Genomic DNA, 22,827 nt, shown 5'->3' with positions numbered 1-22,827 from the left:
AGTTCCGATCCAATCGACAGAAGGTTTAACACCAGAAGGACCTCAATCAACACAATTTCCAGAGTTGTCATCCGAAACAACTACGCAACCAGAAATGTCATCTTCCACTATGGAAATAATGTCTTCTACCAGAACTAGGGAACAATCTTCTACCCACATGAATGAAATATCAACAGAAGTTCCGATCCAATCAACAGAAGGTTTAACACCAGAACAACCTCAAACAACACTATTTCCAGAGTTGTCATCCGAAAGCACTACGCAACCAGAAATACAATCTTCCACCGTAGAAATAATGTCTTCTACCAGAACTAGGGCTGAGGAACAATCTTCTACCAACATGAATGATATATCAACAGAAGTTCCGATCCAATCAACAGAAGGTTTAACACCAGAACAACCTCAATCAACACAATTTCCAGAGTTGTCATCCGAAACAACTACGCAACCAGAACTGTCATCTTCCACTGTAGAAATAATGTCTTCTACCAGAACTAGGGCTGAGGAACAATCTTCTACCCACATGAATGAAATATCAACAGAAGTTCCGATCCAATCAACAGAAGGTTTAACACCAGAAGGACCTCAGTCAACACAATTTCCAGTGTTGTCATCCGAAAGCACTACGCAACCAGAAATGTCATCTTCCACTATGGAAATAATGTCTTCTACCAGAACTAGGGAACAATCTTCTACCCACATGAATGAAATATCAACAGAAGTTCCGATCCAATCAACAGAAGGTTTAACACCAGAACAACCTCAAACAACACTATTTCCAGAGTTGTCATCCGAAAGCACTACGCAACCAGAAATACAATCTTCCACCGTAGAAATAATGTCTTCTACCAGAACTAGGGCTGAGGAACAATCTTCTACCAACATGAATGAATATATCAACAGAAGTTCCGATCCAATCAACAGAAGGTTTAACACCAGAACAACCTCAAGTCAACACAATTTCCAGAGTTGTCATCCGAAAGCACTACGCAACCAGAACTGTCATCTTCCACTGTAGAAATAATGTCTTCTACCAGAACTAGGGCTGAGGAACAATCTTCTACCAACATGAATGAAATATCAACAGAAGTTCCGATCCAATCAACAGAAGGTTTAACACCAGAAGAACCTCAATCAACACAACTTTCCAGAGTTGTCATCCGAAACAACTACGCAACCAGAACTGTCATCTTCCACTATGGAAATAATGTCTTCTACCAGAACTAGGGCTGAGGAACAATCTTCTACCCACATGAATGAAATATCAACAGAAGTTCCGATCCAATCAACAGAAGGTTTAACACCAGAAGGACCTCAGTCAACACAATTTCCAGAGTTGTCATCCGAAACAACTACGCAACCAGAAATGTCATCTTCCACTATAGAAATAATGTCTTCTACCAGAACTAGGTGAGGAACAATCTTCTACCAACATGAATGAAATATCAACAGAAGTTCCGATCCAATCAACAGAAGGTTTAACACCAGAAGGACCTCAATCAACACAATTTCCAGAGTTGTCATCCGAAACAACTACGCAACCAGAAATATCCTCTTCCACCATAGAAATAATGTCTTCTACCAGAACTAGGGCTGAGGAACAATCTTCTACCAACATGAATGAAATATCAACAGAAGTTCCGATCCAATCGACAGAAGGTTTAACACCAGAAGGACCTCAATCAACACAATTTCCAGAGTTGTCATCCGAAAGCACTACGCAACCAGAACTGTCATCTTCCACTGTAGAAATAATGTCTTCTACCAGAACTAGGGCTGAGGAACAATCTTCTACCCACATGAATGAAATATCAACAGAAGTTCCGATCCAATCAACAGAAGGTTTAACACCAGAAGGACCTCAGTCAACACAATTTCCAGAGTTGTCATCCGAAAGCACTACGCAACCAGAAATGTCATCTTCCACTATAGAAATAATGTCTTCTACCAGAACTAGGGCTGAGGAACAATCTTCTACCAACATAAATGAAATATCAACAGAAGTTCCGATCCAATCAACAGAAGGTTTAACACCAGAAGGACCTCAGTCAACACAATTTCCAGAGTTGTCATCCGAAACAGCTACGCAACCAGAAATATCCTCTTCCACCATAGAAATAATGTCTTCTACCACAACTAGGGCTGAGGAACAATCTTCTACCAACATGAATGAAATATCAACAGAAGTTCCGATCCAATCAACAGAAGGTTTAACACCAGAACAACCTCAAACAACACTATTTCCAGAGTTGTCATCCGAAAGCACTACGCAACCAGAAATACAATCTTCCACCGTAGAAATAATGTCTTCTACCAGAACTAGGGCTGAGGAACAATCTTCTACCAACATGAATGATATATCAACAGAAGTTCCGATCCAATCAACAGAAGGTTTAACACCAGAACAACCTCAATCAACACAATTTCCAGAGTTGTCATCCGAAACAACTACGCAACCAGAACTGTCATCTTCCACTGTAGAAATAATGTCTTCTACCAGAACTAGGGCTGAGGAACAATCTTCTACCCACATGAATGAAATATCAACAGAAGTTCCGATCCAATCAACAGAAGGTTTAACACCAGAAGGACCTCAGTCAACACAATTTCCAGTGTTGTCATCCGAAACAACTACGCAACCAGAAATGTCATCTTCCACTATAGAAATAATGTCTTCTACCAGAACTAGAGCTGAGGAACAATCTTCTACCAACATGAATGAAATATCAACAGAAGTTCCGATCCAATCAACAGAAGGTTTAACACCAGAAGGACCTCAGTCAACACAATTTCCAGAGTTGTCATCCGAAACAACTACGCAACCAGAAATATCCTCTTCCACCATAGAAAGAATGTCTTCTACCAGAACTAGGGCTGAGGAACAATCTTCTACCAACATGAATGAAATATCAACAGAAGTTCCGATCCAATCGACAGAAGGTTTAACACCAGAAGGACCTCAATCAACACAATTTCCAGAGTTGTCATCCGAAAGCACTACGCAACCAGAACTGTCATCTTCCACTATGGAAATAATGTCTTCTACCAGAACTAGGGAACAATCTTCTACCCACATGAATGAAATATCAACAGAAGTTCCGATCCAATCAACAGAAGGTTTAACACCAGAACAACCTCAAACAACACTATTTCCAGAGTTGTCATCCGAGACAACTACGCAACCAGAACTGTCATCTTCCACTATGGAAATAATGTCTTCTACCAGAACTAGGGCACAATCTTCTACCCACATGAATGAAATATCAACAGAAGTTCCGATCCAATCAACAGAAGGTTTAACACCAGAAGGACCTCAGTCAACACAATTTCCAGAGTTGTCATCCGAAACAACTACGCAACCAGAAATGTCATCTTCCACTATGGAAATAATGTCTTCTACTAGAACTAGGGAACAATCATCTACCCACATGAATGAAATATCAACAGAAGTTCCGATCCAATCAACAGAAGGTTTAACACAAGAAGGACCTCAGTCAACACTATTTCCAGAGTTGTCATCCGAAAGCACTACGCAACCAGAAATACAATCTTCCACCACAGAAATAATGTCTTCTACCAGAACTAGGGCTGAGGAACAATCTTCTACCAACATGAATGAAATATCAACAGAAGTTCCGATCCAATCAACAGAAGGTTTAACACCAGAAGGACCTCAATCAACACAATTTCCAGAGTTGTCATCCGAAACAGCTACGCAACCAGAAATGTCATCTTCCACTACGGAAACAATATTTTCCACTCCATCCCAAATTCAAGAAAAGTCTTCGACACAAATGACAACAAATCAACAATCAACAGGAAATTCTGCAAAAACAACAGAAGGACTACCTCCTAAATCATCACCAGCCTCATCGTCTACCATAACCCCAAAACCTCCAATGCCACCTTCAACTGAAGAAACAACTTCTTCTCTCACTACTAAAAGTCCTTCTTCCACACATGTAACTGAACAATCCACAAAACACCAGTCACTAACTACAGTCTTGTCAACAACAAAAGAGCTTCACTCACCACCATCCACAAATTCAACCTCAAGCTCAATTACACAGAAAACCACAGAAATTATATCTTCAACTGAAAATCTCAGAAATTTCTCCACACAAATGAGTGGTCAGCCAACCGAGCACCGAACACAAACAGGAAAAGTCACTTCAACTGGTGTGCTTCGTTCAACATCCTCCACACATTTGACCTCTAGAGTGACTTCACCACATTCATCAGCTCTTATGTCAACCCAGTCCTCTTCCACCATGACCTCTGCAAAGGGAGAGACCACCAACATCACAACACTGACGACTCACTTCACCTCCACAGCGAACTCAACACCCTCGTGTTCTGAGGATCAGTGCCACTGCAATGGGTATCCTTGCTTTTTCAACGAAACCTCTAGCAGCTGCCAGTGCAAATGTTCAAACTTAACATTCGGAGATTCCTGCATATTCGGGAACGACAACACGCCTATAAACATTGGTAAGGTGCATCACGCTATTTTTTTTTGCTTGGTTATGAAATTATAGCAAAGTATGGTGAACATGTGATCTGCTAAATGAAAGGAGTCAGGTGCAAGGTTAGGGCATTGATTTGTCCTGCAGCTCACAATTTATTTCATTCACTGTAATAATTTCCTGAGAGAAATTACATGAGGATGTGCAATCAAATGGTGTTGCTACCCATCTATATATCTGATTCAAGGATTCTGAACTGTATAAGTGCACCAATAACAGTCTCAGTGTTAAATCATGTGAATCTTCATTTTCCATGCCATAATTCCTTGGGTTTTTTTTTCTTCAGATAGCGAAACAGTGCCAACTAGAAGAGTAAACATCTCACTGAGAATCATGAAGAATTTTATCCCTGAATTTGAAAATATCAACTCCACCCAATCAAAAAATTTTATCAATACCTTAACACAGCAGGTAGGAGCATTTAATTTCAAATGTTTTATGTAAATTGTCTAAATAAGTTCATAACCCGATGAGTATCTTCTATCTGCCAGAGGAGTAATGTCATGCCCTCTATGTTTCTTCAGTTATTTTGCCATCTGAATATTTTCTTTATTTTGTTATTTTGCAGCTGGAGACTCTCTGTAAAAAAGCCGACTCACAAAATTTTAAAGGGGTGAAAATCATAGCTCTTAGGTAAGATTTAATGACTGTCAATAAATCCCAATATTTTCATTTAATTTAGGAACTATCATAGAGCATTTTGGAGAGTAGTTTTAATACACCTCCAGTGCAGTTACATAAACCTCTACAAATCTTGCATGATGTCAGCCCCTCTGCTCCCCACCCCCAAACTTCTTGGCACTGGTCTATGATGTCATCATGGAATCAGGAACCTCTTCCTCTCTTCTAATGGCCAGAACACAAGCTAAAGCTACACTGCACTAATGTCATATGTGTGTCCATTTTCTAGAAATTCTGTCCTGCTGACAACTACTTGCTTTAATTCATTATTAACTGCAGTGCATTTTGCATCTCCTGTGTGTGTGCGCACGCACATGCGTGCATGTGTACATACATGCTTGCGTGCCTGCATGCATATCTATGCATGGTGTGGAGGGGAGATTTGAACAAGTGCATGTTTACATTTTCACATTTCTATACCTAACTTGATTAAACATTTTTCTCCTTGCAGGAATGGAAGTATCATTGCCGACAGCGTGGCACAGTACAGCTATTCTAACAGCGAATCACAAATTTCCTTCGTCAACAATGACCTGCCGTCTGTGTTAACAGCAATTTTTAACAACACAGAGAACCTCAGAAACTTGAGTGAAGCCCTTGGAAATGTACCAATTCAGAATGTAACTGTCAATCCTCAATCTACAGAAATAAAAAGTAAGTATAGCAGTAAAGACAAAATGCCTCAGATTTTATGAAAGAAAAGAAACACAAAGACATAATCAGAGCTAAATTATATCTAAGTGTGTCCGTATGCACAGTCCTTCCTGCCGGTATACTAGATGCTGTTTGTAAGCTGCTCCTTCTTTTTAAGTCACAGATAAGAACATTTTGTCAATGACAACAATGTGAATGTAAACAATATCATTCAAATGCTCTTTGTGGAATACAAATACACCATAATGAGCCCTTTGATACACACTCTCAGCTTTTAAAAACACGTTCCAACGTACTGAAAGATGGCTGAAGCGTTAAGACGTCGCTTGGCCTCTCCTTCTGCAGAGCCTTAGGTTAACGCTGTGAGATGCTGTGTGGTTTTTCTGCAGCTATATCAGACCTGCAGCCCTTCATCTCCTGCCGCCTGGGCTTTGCCAACTATACCCAGATGGTGATTGACGGGAAGTGGGAATGTGTGGGACCCTGTGTGACAAACCCAGACTACTGCCACCAGCACGGACAGTGCTTTAACATACAGTCTGGACCCACATGCAGGTAAGGACAGGCGTTTCCTTTCTCCTATTTATGTCCAGCCGTTTTTTTTCCCCCACAATCTCAACTAAGTCAAAATCGCATCTTGGCCTTCCAAGCATTTCTACATTTGTACTTTTAGAAAAGTTGTTATTATATGGATAAGGATAAGGATACATTTGTACATAGGGTGTATCTAGCATTGTATCAGACAACAGATTACTAATAATTTCCTGTATTTTAGTTATACTGTGATTTATGAAACCAGATTTGATACAAAACTTGACCAGACTGGCTTTTAAAATGTACCCAGTTGAAACATTTATCTGGAAGTTTCTACAGTCTTCTATAATCATATTTAAAAATAATATTGTAAATATCTTTTTCAATAAAAAAAACTTTACATCTATCAATTATACGTATCATATGTATAGTATACATGTCTATTAAACTATATTATTTCCTTACATATAATATATACATTATACCTTACACCTTGTGTACACTTGTAACATTTTTGTGCTTTAAAAGGTTTGTGTAACATATGGCACAAATATTAGATGCAAAACTTTTTCCAGCGAGTCACACCAGCTTCGACCCTGGTACTTTGTGTGAATAGCGCCCCCTAGTGATAATCAGTGCACCTGCTGATGCCGTTCCTCTTTTCATGCGAAGGTGCGACGAGTCTCCGCTGGAGCAGTACTACGGCCCGCAGTGCGAGCTGTTCCGTCGCGGCCCCGGCTTCTACGGCGTGCTCTTCGGCGTGCTTGCAGCCGGACTGCTCTTCCTCACCGCTCTCGTTGTGGTCGTTGTCGGTCTGTGGAGGAGGAGAGAGGAACGACGGTGTGTTTAGGACCCTACATACACGCAGTATACACACATCTCTGTTGCAATGATAAAAGTTCATGAAACACAACCAATCACGGGATCAAAATGGGAAGTGCTGTACATGCAATGACAGATTGTAAAAGTAAAGCATATACAAGCACAGACAGCAAAGGGAAATGCAACTAAAATCACAGAGAAGCCGTGGACCAGGTCATTCCTCTCTATTTTGTAGCTTCAGACCAAAAACGAAGTGTAACACAGTTAACCGCAGTAAAGATAAACGGAATTAATTTGTCCTGACAAAAACACAGTTTCATGTCTTTACGTTGTGCTTCGTGAATGTTTTGATTCAACCCTCAGGAGCGGCCATAAACCGAACAGAAGAAGACTGGTGTCACTTGGAGAGGACTTTTTCAACTTTGCAAACACGGGTATGTCTGTTATGAAGATGATGATGATGATGATGATGGTAATGGTGTTTGTTATTATTGTCATTTACCAAAAATTCTCATCCAGATCGACTCAGAGAGGTTACAGTTGTATCCATTTATACAGCTGGATACTTACTGAGGCAATTGTACCTTGCCCCAGGGTAGAAGTGCAGTGACCCAGCGGGTTACGTAATAATAATAATAATAATGAATAACCATAATAAGATTTCAGATGAGATAACTTACTGTATTACTTGATCGTTAGGAAGGACAGCTTGAGCTGACGTGCCATGTTGCTTTCAGACCTGATTGGCAGAGCCGCAGGCCCCGCAGGATTGCCCGGGAAAGCTGGGGGGTACAACCTGGGCAACAACCTCACCTTTGCCAATGAGACCCCCTCGGGAGTTTTCAGACCTCTCCCAGACGACGCTTACACACCATCAAACGTAGGTGTCCCATCAGAGCACAGGAATTCCCTTATTTCCTTAGCCGCACATTGACGTTTTATGTAATAACGCGGAATGGTTCTGTATAGTTCTGTCTGAATCCCAGATCTGAGTGATCCGGAACACGTTAACTGGTGACTGGGTTATTTCTAGTGTACGTTGTTTGATTTGGAATCCAATGGGCATGGCAAAACCTCAATCATTTATTTTGATTCACTGAAGGTAAAAAAAAAAAGAAGTTTAACTGATTTTTTTTTTTGTTTCATCTTGGGTCAGATGAGGATCAAACGGCCGGAGGTGTTGACGTCATCGAGTGATCAATATCATTAAGTCCTTCGATATCAAGTGTTTTTACAGACGTGGACATCAATACTGTTCTGCGAGGGTCCTTTGCCTACTACAGCATGAAAGGAATGTGGCGATTATTTCTTCTCTGTCCGTTATTTTAATGTAAAAGCCTTAATTACCTGTATTTATTGTGTCAGCACTGTGTTGCTGTATAAGCACTTTACTATGTCACAAGAGCGCCCTCTTTCTCATGGTTGTGGTACAACTAACAATGACGACATCATTGGACATTGCATAATTACAGAATTCATTTGTAAACATTAATCGTAATTACTTTTAATCATTGATTTTATCTTCATGCAATGCACTAAATGGGACAGCAAAGTAAATGCCAGTTTTGTAAACTTCTGAGAATATTTTTGCATCTAATTTTACATGCCTGTTGTATATTTATCTATTGTCTAAAAGTCTAAGAGCACTGTTTTAAATGTTTACATTTATTATACATACATTTTTTTTTACAAATGGAATGAAATGTTGTTGACCTAATGTTATATGGTTTACTTTTTTATTATTATTTAAGTTGAAATATTCCGATACAGGCGGCTATATGAAACGTGTTCATTGCATGGACAGTGATGGCCACCAGTTATGCTGTGATTGCAAAAAAAAAAAAAAAACAATGTTAGCTGGAACAGATTACATTGCTTTTAATAATGATTTTAATAATAACCTTGCAATTTCGTGAAATTAAAAACTCTTCCCTCCGCGACCAACAGAGGTCATGATTTCACAAATTATTGCCCAAGTTTGTTGCTTGGGTGTAAAGTGTCTATGATAAAAGAACCTCTGCTTAGAAATGTTCAGAAATATCAAGTCCATTTGAGCGGCCTTCATAGTAAATTTACGGAATACATCCTAACTTATCTACATTTAGTAAGGGGGTTTCAAAAAACGTCAACTGCAGTACATTGAAAATATTGCACCGCCTTAGTAATCTGCCTTGCGTCGCCAGGAGAAGATCGGGTAGTTATTTCAGAAAGTGAAATCATTAGCTTTAACTGTCCAAGGAAATTTGATTGTGTTCTTTAAAAAAGGCTAACCCGTGTCTTAGACCTATTCTCGTTTCCTTGTTTACATCCGGGTAATAATGACTTTCAAGATGATTTTCCTTTATAAGAAACCACTGTAATTACCTGCTCCTGCAAGTGTGGACTGCACAGGTGGCATATTTTTCTTACATTCTGTCGATGGTGTTTATCCACACGGGTTTAGAATGGGCTGAAGTTTCAATTCAATTCAATTCAATTTTATTTGTACAGCGCTTTTTACAACACAAGTTGTCAAAAAGTAGCTTTACATTGTTCCCAGGCCTGAGACCCCCTGAGAGCAAGACTAAGGCAACAGTGGCAAGGAAAAACTCCCCAATTAAGAGGAAAAACCTTGAGCAGAACCCGGCTCAGAGGGGAGCCCATCTGCTTCTGGCCGGCACTGGGCAGATAGAATTAGAGAGAGACTTAAAGTTGTACAATGTACTTTAAGACATTTGAGTTCGATAGGCAGCAGTAATTAACGACAGAGTAATTATAATATATTATATTATAAATTATAATAATTCTATCCTAGAATGTCCGGAGTTTACCTGCTCTGAACACCTGTCGCAGATCAGACTTCCTCCTTGACCTTTCCAGATGAGTAGTGAGCAGCCGTACTGTGCATCAACACATTCTGACCCCGTATGGCACCGTCGGTTTTCTGGCAAATTTATCTCCAAATTGAATTATTCGTTTTCAACGCAGTCTCCACATATTTTCACCACACAGGACTTATATATCATAACGAATATCAAATAGATATTGCAACCTTTCATTCGGGTCCTCGTTTGGCATGGTTCTTTGAGGTAATGCGCATGTGTCACGGCAGCGCGGCAAGTAAATTCAGTTCCCAAACTATGGATAGTTCGTGGACTATTTGGAGGTTTGTTGGCGGTTTGTGTACACCAACCACCATGTCACATCATTTGAAAAACAATTTACTAAAGTATCCTTTAACTGGCTCTGTGCTGCGCTTTCCCCAATAGTGCAAGGACATTCGAAATGAAAATGGACGCAAGGCTAAAACTGCAACTGCGGTAATCCGTGATCCGGTTGCCGTTCAAATCTGCTACAAGGAGATTGTTTACATATAAGCAGTATTACCGCTTCTTTTGACATACACAGTTCTGCTGTTAGCTAGTATTAGCGAGGCCACAACCGTTGCATGGCTTCCACCTTCTGGAGTTTCCACCTTAACAAATAAAATCAAATGCATTTGTTAAAGCGCAATTTTACAGATAGTGAAATATAGTGAAAATGCTAACACCGCGGTAACAACAGTAAGATGGAATCAGTTAGAAACGGGTCAGCAACCTGTTGCCAAGGTGAGGCAGAGACCAGAATACATACCATCTTTAATAGAGGAGATTTGTCTTCCCCTGTGAGACGCCTCTCTGATGCTGTACTCTCCCCTCGTGGGAGCCTACCACTTGTGCCTTAGATGTGCACGCTTCTAAATGTCAATCTCCAGGTCGCCATTTTTATGTTCCAGGAGGGGCAAAACGTAAATCCTTTGTTCCCCTTTCTTAATAGGGGTGATCTTACTGCAGCGCATCCTTTAAGTCCTGCTTTACACCTTGTAGACCTTTGTACAGGTGATGGATGGACAATGACACCTGAGCACTCTGCCAGTTCTGTTACCAGTTTAATACCTGTCTTTGTTTCAGTTCAGTAAGACTACTGTCTAATTATCTTAAAAGTTTTGTTCATCCTTCATAGACAGCTTTATGAGTCTTCCAGTCCTGTTGTGCTGGGATTGTCAATCACTAGTACAATACTAATGTACATCCATATAGTGTGACTACTGAGTACATCTAAGACTGCTACTGAACAGTACACTCTGCATACATATAGCCTTTACAAATCAAAGGTTTCCATGTGTGCTAATCTCAGGTTGCCGTAGGTGCCGAGGAAACCAAACCAAAGGTGTGTGGTCCATTGCTATTTTAAATTGCATTTGTGTGTGTGTGTGTGTGTGTGTGTGTGGGGGGGGGGTGTTATTACAATATCAGACCCACGATGCACTGGGCCAACAGGAAGCTGGTTTTCCCGCCCTCATGTAGGGGGCGATCTGAGCTCTGATTTCTGAAACCAGCATTCCTCTCTTCTTTAAAGTGAATGAGTGCCCTCATCTCTCTGTGTCCCTCCTCTGCAGATTATCTCTCCCCTGCTATCTCTCTCTCTCTCTCTCTCTCTCTCACACACACACACACACACACACACACACACACACACACTGTGTGCACAGACCGGCTCCAATGCCTAGGAGATCTGTGGGCAAGTCCAGCAACACCCATCTAAGGCATTGATTGCTTATCAGACAGAAACAGCAGCACAGAAAAAGCACAGACCTGCTTGTGGCAGTACACAGCATTACTGACTCTGCCTTTCATCTCAGCTTTCAATTTCTATTTAATTTCAAGGTGCTCCACTGTCAAAAGATGACAAATACAACAAATGATGCAATAGCTAAACACTGGAAAACAAGGTTACTATTTGCTGTAATACAGTGAATATTAACAATAAATATTATAACAATAACAAATACTGTATGTTACATAAAATATTAATAAAGTGCCATCTGTATTTATTCATACCCCTGATTAAATAGGAATAAAGAACATAATAAAACAGGAAAAATGTATGCATTGAAGAATAGCAAAAGTCATTGTTAACAAATTATTTTATTAATTATTACAAATTATTAAACAGGAGTTTTGCTTTTTTACTGGTCACCATGACCCAGTGGTATTCAGGTTGTTCTCTTTGGTTCTTTGGTTGTGCTGTCATTTCCAGATAGTTCAGTAACTCTTGTGTTGTTGTCCGTGTGCAAACGTTGTCATCTCGCACCACGGATTGTGCAGTGGTTGGTGTAGTTATTCAGAGCACGCATGGAAATACACCACTGGAAGGTTCTTTGACTGCTTGCCTGGCCCAGTCAGCTCCAGCTGTCCTCAGAACTGTGCTGATTTGCACACAGGAGGTAAACTGGTTGCAGTTGGAATTTAACATTGTTCATAGAGCACAGTGTTGAGTATTTCATACAGGAGAGGGCAGGACCTCAGGGATCACGTATTCATTAATGAAGTAAGAATAAAATTGATCATAATTATAGGTGCAGTAAAATCAGATTTCTTCTATAAAGGGTAGATTGTCCTGAAGTCCAGAGTTGGCTGTTACTTTGAACTAGCAGAGATGAGCTGCCTAAACTCCTAACCTGTAAGGACTAGAGCCCCTTGTCTCATGCATTCAGTTCCCAAGCAGTGTTTTGGCTTTTGTTTCAGTCCTCCAATTAGGACACATCTACGGCTGGGTAAAAATGGACAACCTGTGTCACTGTCACCATGGCCACAGGCCACACCCCCTCATTCTGTCATACAGCAGCTCATCTGAGAGTGAGATGATTGATGGACAGGAAATAAGGGCTAAGGAACTGCAGATTAATGTGTTGCATTGTGCAACAGGGTTTGCCAAGTTGTTCATAAAATTCAGATAGTGAAACTAAAGACAGTGAAAATGGGTCAAATCACACTTCAGATTTGGCTTGTGTTTTTCTTTTTGAAGATTTACAGCCAGGATTAGGGTCCACAGTTAGTGGATGGGCTTGTACAGTGAAAAACAATGGAGGTTAATATCTTTTTTATCTTTGGTCGCAGTCAGGGAGCAGAAACGGGGAGTGTTTTGTACTTCCTTACCCACATTTGCTCAGATTTGTCTGGCTGAATAAGGCAGGTGAGGCATATCGGTGACTAAGTGGAACAGTGGCCACTCTCCAAACTCAAGGTACAGGATAATCTACACTTCTACTAATAAAATAAGACAAAATAAAACATCAAAAACAGCAGCAAACATAATAAATAAGTTACTTTATTTTCCTTTAATATACAGAGTATTCAGTATTCTTTTTTCCAACACAAAAGGGGAATCTTGTCCAATACTGAACATAATGCCAAGTACTGCAATATTACTGCATATACAACAGGAGATTATCTAATTTTAATTAATTACAGATGAACTTGCCTTCATGTAATAAGACATGGAAAAAGGTTTAAAGTGTTTCCTTTCACAAAGTCACACACATCAGTAATAAAATGTAAACGGTTTCTCTAAAGCAAGCTTAAAAACAAGCAGACAACATTGTACCAGCACAGTCTCCGCCCCCCGTCTTAGCAGTGAAGACGAGAGATCATTTCAGACTGGAGGAACATCATCCAGAAATTGTGTTTACAGAGACTTAAATTCCATCATGTCTGGTTCTGGCAGTCCACACAGCGCTTTCACTAACAACAAGAGAGGTGTGCAGGTCTCTCTGCTGTTAGAAGACCAGATTAAGTGAATGCTGCCTTCACGCACATACACTACAGTGATTGTGGAGTCTGACACAGTGATGTACCATGATTCTTTCAGAGACAGTGAAAGCAACACTGAGACCCGCCCACACCTGTCCTCTTTTTAATTAATCACACAGCAAAGACACCAGTGTTCACACAGACACCCCATGTCAGCAAGAGCCCTGTGACCTCTGACCTTCTGAGGGGTCTTTCCTCCTCTGGTGCAGTGTGTGAGGAATGGGGTGCAGCTGGGGCCTCCCGGGATGAACCCCTAAACGTGGACACATTTTTACAGTTTGATCAAGTGGTGGAGGTAACAGGTACATGAAATTACAGTGTGATAATAAGGCGTGGAGGAGACGACACTGAAGGCATCCTGACATCTCATGATGCTGCCATGTTTTCAGTATGGTGACATTTTTCTTTTCTCTTTAACCTCTTCACTGTGTTTTTATTGTTTTCCATCTACCTGCTGTCCCACCATTAGCAGATCAGACCAGACATTTCTAAAGAGAGAGTACTGAGGTTAATTTGCCAAAAAAATAAGAATATGTAAACATTTCTATTGAAAGGAAAAAAAAACAAACAATTTAAACATAGTGAATACTTTACAATTTTGGCTTAGCAGATGCTCTTATACAGAGAAGCTTGGATGTAGCTCACAATTTTTACGTTATCCATTCATAAATCTGGATATTTACTGAGGTAATCTGGGATAAGTACCTTGCCCAATAATACGAAATCAGTGGCTACCCAGGAATTGAACCAGTAACCTTTTGCGTTACGAGTCCTGTTCCTTATCACTATGCCACATTGCTCCCCTGCGGCTACATATACCTTAGCTGTTAAAATGTCTTCATACACCTCTCGGTTCAGTAACACATACAGTTTAACTGTATTTTAAAATCAGTAAACATTCAAATAACTCCAGGAGAAGCTTGAATAAAGTTTTACATTTAGCCATTTTACTAAAAAGTCTATTAATATCAGCCTCAGAATTTCTAAGCTTTGGGAGAGGTTTAAGATGAAGGAATTCTGGATTTGTAGTGAATATGGCATGCTCTCCACTAATCTAAATCAAGATCTCCAATATTAGATGGAATGTCGTATTATGCGAGACATCATTTCAGGTTCAGTGTTATGGTTTGACTGAAGTGAACAGCTTCACAAAAAAATGTGCACATTTACATGTATACAACAGGATAATGCATAATTTAAAAAAAACACCTTCATATTCTTTAGTGAAGTGGATGGAGCAGCATTGCTTGTTTCAGAAATCTCTAAGCACAGTGAAGTGAAGCATCACAGACAAGGCATAAACATCTGACTCAACCAGATGTCGCAGCAGGTATGGAACTACATACATGGAAATACATGTTGCAGCATATGCAGCATTACATTACACATACATTACCCTCACAACACACGCACGCACGCACACACACACTCACCCACACACACAGACACAGACAGACCGCTTCACCGAGTTCAGAACTGAATTCAATGAACAAGCAAGTAAAACTAAATTAGTCATCTTTATCTTCATATTCATTGTACATATAAATAAAGGTTGTGATTTAGATGGATACATCCTTCATACAATTCTTGCATGTCTTGGTCTCTAGTTTCACCTCCACAAGTATATAAAACTGTCATCGTACACATCGGCAAGATGCTTAACCTGGACGGCTTTAATAAATATATATGTGTGTGTGTATATATATATATCTGTATAAAGGGAAATTTTATGTAAAATGTCAGTGGAATAAGTCACTCTCCTATGTAAATAAATAATGATGCTTATAATAAGAAAAGGCTCTTAACTCTGTGACTTCTCTCACAGTATGAGACATGCATCAATATCTACAGAAAAAACCCCACTGACACCCAACAGTGGGGCAGCCACAGTACTCTGCATTAGAAGCATGAACACCATGGAGTCAGAGACATGCGGTAGAAGGCCAGCTCATACCAAGACCACATCACACCCACAGCACAACAGCAACACAGACACCTTCCAAAACAGCAATAAAATAATAATTACAATTAAAATAATACAATAAAATTATTGTTCGGAGTCCACAGCATTTCCCACAGACAGCGGTACGTCTGTAATGATGCTCACGTTTCTCACCATGGAGACGAGGTACCGAGCATCACACAGCGCATCCTCCTTCAGTGTGAGGGTAAGAGCGTGCAGAAGCAGCAGCCGGGGCGGGGTTTCCCCTGCCTGCGAGCACCCAGTGAGCACTGGTCCCACAGTAATGGCGGTAAAGCCGCAGTGAGGCTCTGTAGCGGTCAGGTCCTGAGGCCATGCCCGCCCAGGAGCGGTTAGCGCAGTGTTAACGTTAGCGTTACATCTGCAGTTCTGAGTCTCAGACCTTACTGCCCAGGAGCCGCTACCATGGAACTTCCTGCCTGCGGTTCTGAGGCCCTGAGGCTCGGAGTTTCGGACCTGTGAGCGTCTCTCTACACCAGGTCGGCCTGGGGCCTCCTGTCCCAGTCGGAGGCGCACTCTGCCCCCCGCAGGAAGCGCTCCAGTCTGTCCAGGTAGGCGGGGCGCTGCGGCAGCAGGAAGTAGTGGGTGGTGCTGGCCTTCCGGCCCTGCTCCATGATGGGCAGGATGCAGGGCGACCCCTCACTCTGCTGCCGCTGCGGTGGCCGGCTCACGTAGTTGGGGTCCGGGGCGAAGCTCTGTGTGGGAGGCATCACCCCATTCAGGTAGGTGGGGAGGCTTTTTGGGTTGGGGGAGCAGGGGTGCGAGGCCAGCCGCTCGCGGGGGGGGACTCTGGGGGGCCTGTCCACGCCGCCGTGACCCCCTGAGGACACCTCCGCGGACCAGCGGCGGGGGGGGTCGGTCGGCCTGGGCGTGCGTGGGGGGATGGGGACGCGGGGGGGCACTTGCGGCTTGTCCTGGGCGGGGTGGGGGCGGGGCGGGCGTAGGGCGGGGCCGGAGTGGGAGCGGCGCAGTCGGCAGGGGGCCCGTTCCCTCGGCGGGGGGGCCGTCCGCTCCTCCCGCCGCTGCTCCTGCTGCTCACCCCTCTCCTCCTGGCTTTGGGCAGGGACCCGCGCCCCACCCAAACTCTCAAGGTAGGCGTAGTTGACCTGGCCACAGCCCCTGAAGCTGCGGCGGGCAGGGATGCTGGGGCGCAGGGCGGGCGGTTTGGGGCACAGCTCCGGCACCAGCCGCCGGCTCTCCTCCGCACCACTGAAGAAATCAGCCTCGTCCTCCACACCCCGCTCCGGGACGAGCTCCGCAAAGCCAGGCAGGGGGGGCCGAGGCCTGCCGCTCCTGCTGGGGGTGCGTGGGGGTGTGTGCGGCGGTGTGCGTTCATACACGGACAGCCGCTGGAAGGAGGGGACCACCTGGTCGTCCCCGGGCGGGCTGGGGGTGGAGGGGTCATGACTGGATGACAGGGTCAGCTGGGAGGGACGGGGCTTCTTAGGAGGCAGGCGCTGAGCTCCAGGGCTGTGCGGGGGGTGGGGGTGAGAAAGCTGCCCTGCAGAGACAGAAGGAAGGCTGTGATTGGACAGAATCATTACTGCAGAGACAGAGGGAAGGCTGTGATTGGACAGAATCATTCAAATTAATTATCTTATTAAAAAATTGCTCTTCACATCTTAACTGTATTTAATTCTACTCTTCCACTCGAGACACAGCAATATTTTCCATTGGAATCACAGTCAGGGTTGCTTTCTTTCTTGGAGCAATTTTTTTCCCACAGAAGAGGATGAAAGTTTTGATACCTAATATCTGACATGGGTTGGCATGACTTCCTAATCAAAATATGTGGAAATGTAGGCACACACTGAATAATCAGTGTTGGAGTGATCTGTGCAGAAGCAGGGCCGTGACAGCATTGGGACATGCCTGGGGCCCAGCGGGCATACCTGCTCTTACTGTATGTGCCAGCACTATGAGAACTTACAGCTGCCAACACAACCACGGCCAGAGAGCTACAGATGGTGTGGGGCAGAAGGTGAGAGTTATGATAATAGGGCTACAGCCACACACAGTGGCCACAAGCTGGCTGTGGGCCACTATATAGCACCCTCGTGGGGTGATAATTACAACCTCTCGCTGTCTGTGTGAGCGTGTGCATGTGAGTGTGCCTGTGTCTGTGAACGTGTCTGTGCATGTGCATGAGAGCGTACTCACTCTCGGACGCTGAAGCTGGGACCTGCTGGTGAGATCTGAGACTGTGCTCCAGGGACATGGGCTCCAGGCTGAAGTACGAGCTTAAAAGACAAAAAAATTCCTCATGAATGGATCGGCCTGCTGAGAAACACAGATTAAAAACAAACTAAACTCCCCTGAAATTCATATTCTGCCCACAATAGAGCAGGGCAAGCGAGCAGCGGGGATGGCAGGGGTGAGAGTCACATGGCCTACGGGGCGAGCGCCCACTCACCTGTCCAGCTCTGGCTGCTGGCCCCAGCAGGGCGTGGCACCGGCCGTGGTCTGGCAGCAGTGCGCCTGCAGCAGGGCGGCCTCTGGTGGCAGGGGGAGGTCCTGCGCTGTCAGTCCTCCTGCGGACATATTCCAGCCGCTCTCCGGTCGCATTCACGCCACTGCGGTTCTCTGCTCTCTCCGGGACAGCTGGTGTACCTGCAGCAGGAGGAGGAGGAGGAGGAGGAGAGGGCACGCTTTACGGAGGGCTTCACTCCAGGAGTCATTAACATGTCAGAGATCACACAGCACAGACACTCCTTACAGAGACTCTCTGAAGCAGCCTCTCTCTTGCAGTACACTTCCCTCCACCTCTCCCTGTGTAACACGTGATGTTATCCGGGGAGTCCTTGGTTTTTACATTTCACTAATGGGGGTATACTAAAGAGTGTTAGGGGCTTCTTATATTTGACTGTGCTGTTTTGTTTTGATTGTGGGTTTTTTCTTCTTGTATATGTAATGTTTATCCCTGTCCTTTCGACTGCTGTTCAATACAGAATTGAATATAACTCACTCTTACTCTTTTGCGCAGTATAGTGTGCTATTTTGCATTGTGCTTCATTCTCTCTCTGACACCACATTCACCACAGCAGCCTTCTACCACACACACGGACCAGCATGATCTCGTCTTTCAACGACATGCCTGTAAAACTCTGCTCCGAGGCCTGGTGATACCCCACAGGCCACCGTCAGGTACAGTTCACAGTAACACGCTATTCACCCCAACAGACAGTCTGCGTCACACACGCTGCTCACACCAGCTCTGTCCAGAGCAAGGATGACACAGAAAATCGCAGCGTTATACATTCTTGTTTTGTTTACAACTCAGTACAGCTGCAGATCTGTGCAATATTTGTGCAGATCTGTGTCTGTTCCTGGTAGACCTTGGTGATAGGAACAACCACTTGACCTGGTTGTTCCTGTTTGAATGCAAGTCTTGTTAAATAAACCACATAAGCAAGATTCACTACAAGGACAGTTCCGTCGGCCCAGGAGCCATCATTCAGCAGCCACCAATAATGACCGGACCATACCTACAGCTTAAAACATGCAGAACCATATAACAGGGATATCAAACCTGTTCCCCTTTTGACAAATAAATCACCCACAACTCTGCAAGTTATAATAATTCAACTACTGCTGTGGATACATTTAATTGTTTCAGTAAAAAAAATCATTAACACAGCAGTAAATGAAATAATTCTGAATCAATGCGGGATTTTACTCATGCAATACGTTGTAAGCTGTATATGGGCAGGAGTCTTCACTAGAAAGGGGGTGGTTATAGTTAAAGAAAGTAAGCAATGGCTGTCTGAGGATGCATATGAAAAAGGGTTTCAATTTAATGGCAGCCACTGTACTGTCCGAAATTTAAACAGGCCTTCACACGATGCGTCAATGCACCACTGCAGTGCTCAAACCACAGTCATGCCACCTTTTTCCACTTTACACTTCCGAGTCCCGTTGCACAACAGTGCTGATGCAAGCAAACTGTTCCATACAAATGATGCACATGATAATACACATGACACCACTGTAACACAGCCTTTAATTGCCATTTGCCTCTGTAGCGTAGAGAACTGGCCTGTTCACATGCAGCAAGCCTTAATCACACAGAGGAAACCAGCGACGGACTCTTCCAGTAAATAACTAACGTCATGTACACAAACAGCTGCTTTCAGGCATCATGGAGGGTTTGCTTGTGTGCGCTCAGATAAAACATAATGACACAGCCTGGCTGAAGTCTCTGTTGGCCAGAGCTGATGCAACGGAGACATTAGCTGATTGGACTGACACTCAGGGCCAGGGAACAGGAAAACAGGTGGCAGTGTAGCACAGTAGTAAGGAGCAGGGCTCATAACCAAAAGGTTGCTGGTTTGATTCCCTGCTGGGGCACTGCTGCTGTATCCTTGGGCAAGGTACTTTACCCATAATTGCCTCAGTAAAAATCCAGCTCTATAAATGGATAACATGTAAAAAATTGTAACCTATGCAAGTTGCACTGGATGAGAGCGTCTGCTAAATGGCAGCAATGTGATGAATGTAATGAAAACACAATTTGGGCAAAAACACTTTTGTAGTGGAAAAAACCTGCAAATCTCTGCCTGTAAGCTGAGACTGAAGGACATGAAGGACACTCCAGGACATGGAGAACACAGCAAGGCATAAATGTATTTACATACATAAATACATACACTTCACACTCAAACGATTACAACAATCCTCAGGTCCCCACAGGTTCTCTGAATGAAAATAAACTAAAATAAGATTAAAATAAGACTATACAACAAACTCTAGCACTGTGATGGTCAAAAGAACGCACTACAGTGAAAGCTCCTTCTCCGTCTCTCTCTCCATCTCTGGGTTTCACTCCCAGGTCTGTGTTTCCAGTTAAATCTGGATTTTGCGCCGTAAAACAATTAGCTCATGCCAACATTGTGCAAACGCTGTAAACCCATGTCGTCGTAAAACGGGGGATGTCTTGTTTAATTATAGGTAAATCATTGACCAGCAATCGTGGACTTAGGGAAATTACTGGACATAAACTAGTTTTTAAAAAGAGGCGGTTGCGTGGATCTCCCATCTAATACCTGCTGACCTCACAGTTGGAACACACCTGAAAACGGACCAAGAAAAGTACACACCCAGCTGCTCCCGTCACCCCCACGGCGGTTTCCGAGCAACCATACCCGCTCTACCTGTGCTGCGAGCGCCCGCGCAGCGCGCATCGCGCACGCCCCTCTCCTCTCCCATTCCTGCTAGCCTAACCTAATTGTTAAAGGATTTCCGCACACATGGTGACTCACGTGCGAATCATTCCGTGACAATGAGAGCAGTCCTTTCATGAAAAGTGCCCGGCTGATGAAAGAAAGCCAACGCGTTTCCTCTGCAGAAGGAAGATGGTCATCTTCAGGATCGCGGGTTTTGGAGAAGCGCATCACCGCTTCCCCCATGACTAAGAGCGCGGTGTAGCTGCGTTGACGTCTGTCCTCGTTAGTTTACCCTCCTTTCAGCTCAGAGTCATACCGGCTAGCCCGCTTATGACAGCGTCATCTCCCTGTTCGCTAGTGCAACGAACACCTTGTCAACCTAGATTTACGCATTTGTGTTTCAAGGGTGAAAGGTGCTATGACATGGCCTTTTATGTTACTTTGATCTGTAAAAGACGTGTATACGTAGAGTTTGAGCGGTTTTTCCACATTTTTTAAAACCCCTAACCATGTACATTTTAAGTTTACGTCAGACGATAACTGCCGGTCATAGATGAGCTACAGAGTGATAACATCAGGAACTCCGCTGTCGTCATCGACACGCATGGGACAGCTCGCGAAAAGCCAGTTTCTCACACTCACCTTAGCCTGCTGGTATCTACTGGGCGCGCACAGGATCCGAGGCTTGTCGCATGCTGTAGTCGACCCTTTGTTTTCGTGTAGTGTTGTATCTGAAGGCTCCGATCAGCGTTGTGTCACTCCGCGCTTTTTGCCGTTAAGGTGTAAAACTCTCAGTAACACTCGGGTCTTTGGCTGCGGATACCTCATTCATGCGCTCTCGGCTCAGCGCGATGCTACTTTATAAGCTCCGGCGAGCAGGCGGGGTGTCGCTCCACCCCTATCCGCCCTTAAAGGGAAGCGCACATACAGTAAGCGCTCAGCGACACGGCAACGCGAAAGCGAACACACTCGCAACTTCCATTATGTTCTTCTGCATACATTCATATTTACATTTTGCCACATAGAAGACGCTTTTATCCAGAGGGATTTACAGACAGAGAACGAAGTATATGTAATAAAGTTGCGTGCGTAACACGTGTAATTATATGTTAACGTGTTAAAAGTGTTAAGTTCCTATCCACATAAATGAGTTAAAGAATAAAATCAAGAAATCCTTTTTTGTTAGGATGCCAAATTTTATATCGATAACAATGAGAAATTAACATAATTAAAGCAACATAATAATTAACTTTTGATTAGTGTGCAAAACATATATTACACTAACTTGCTATGACTACTACCCAGTTTTTCGTTTTAAAAGACGGTGTTTATCAAATGTAGGTTTTTTTTTTTAACATCCAGTCATCAAGAACGATCATTGTCTCGGTGATTCAGCAATTACTGGCTCTGTAAAGCACTCTGTTGGATTGGTAAATGACAATGTTAAACCGAGAGGAACAGGCTGTCAAATGGCACGCACAACATTGCCGCTGAACACGCGTGGAAAACGGCAGCGATTTTCTCAGCGCTGGCGCTGGGGAAGCAACCCGAGCCGAGCATGTCTCGTAAATCTCTCTGAGACGTTACATGTTGAAATGGTTCGTGATTAATCTCGTTCCTCTGTGTGCGGTGTGGCGCCAAAAAGTCTGCGCCACACTGCGGACACACACGGGGGTGAGGACAGCGGGCCAGGGACGCGTCGGGGGAAGACTCTGCAGGTGACAGGGATGCTTAAAAAAAAACATCAGATTGATGTTGTTTACCTGCAGCTGCCATGTAAGAATAATATAATCTTCACAATTTCGGCCTTTGGTTTCACCTTTGAGTTTGAAATAGTTTTCTGGAAAAAAGCATTA

At 43.4% G+C, this 22,827-nt stretch overlaps 2 protein-coding genes across 3 annotated transcripts; one reads left to right on the top strand and one right to left on the bottom strand.

The window, feature by feature from the left end:
- Nucleotides 1–4,271: 4,271 nt before the first annotated feature.
- Nucleotides 4,272–14,085, top strand: LOC118779642 (mucin-3B). Its single transcript, XM_036531819.1, has 8 exons — nucleotides 4,272–4,491; nucleotides 4,813–4,937; nucleotides 5,095–5,159; nucleotides 5,659–5,795; nucleotides 6,251–6,416; nucleotides 7,068–7,207; nucleotides 7,955–8,097; nucleotides 14,038–14,085. The coding sequence occupies exons 1-8, from the start codon at nucleotides 4,272–4,274 to the stop codon at nucleotides 14,083–14,085; spliced, it is 1,044 nt and encodes a 347-aa protein (XP_036387712.1).
- A 515-nt stretch (nucleotides 14,086–14,600) lies between these two features.
- Nucleotides 14,601–21,814, bottom strand: errfi1a (ERBB receptor feedback inhibitor 1a). 2 transcript variants are annotated; one of them, XM_036531615.1, is made up of 4 exons: nucleotides 21,614–21,814; nucleotides 18,223–18,419; nucleotides 17,970–18,049; nucleotides 14,601–17,310 (listed from the first exon to the last, which is right to left on the bottom strand). In XM_036531615.1, exons 2-4 carry the CDS (start codon nucleotides 18,372–18,374, stop codon nucleotides 16,280–16,282), a joined length of 1,263 nt encoding a protein of 420 aa, XP_036387508.1. In that variant the 5' UTR covers nucleotides 18,375–18,419; nucleotides 21,614–21,814; the 3' UTR covers nucleotides 14,601–16,279. The 2 variants fall into 2 exon arrangements, with proteins under 2 accessions (XP_036387508.1, XP_036387509.1); XM_036531616.1 differs by lacking the exon at nucleotides 21,614–21,814 and adding an exon at nucleotides 21,068–21,560.
- Between the last annotated feature and the right edge of the window lie 1,013 nt (nucleotides 21,815–22,827).

The sequence above is a fragment of the Megalops cyprinoides genome, chromosome 6, assembly GCF_013368585.1.
Source record: "Megalops cyprinoides isolate fMegCyp1 chromosome 6, fMegCyp1.pri, whole genome shotgun sequence".
Taxonomy (NCBI): Eukaryota; Metazoa; Chordata; class Actinopteri; order Elopiformes; family Megalopidae; genus Megalops; species Megalops cyprinoides.
This window is presented reverse-complemented; position numbering and strand designations above follow the sequence as displayed.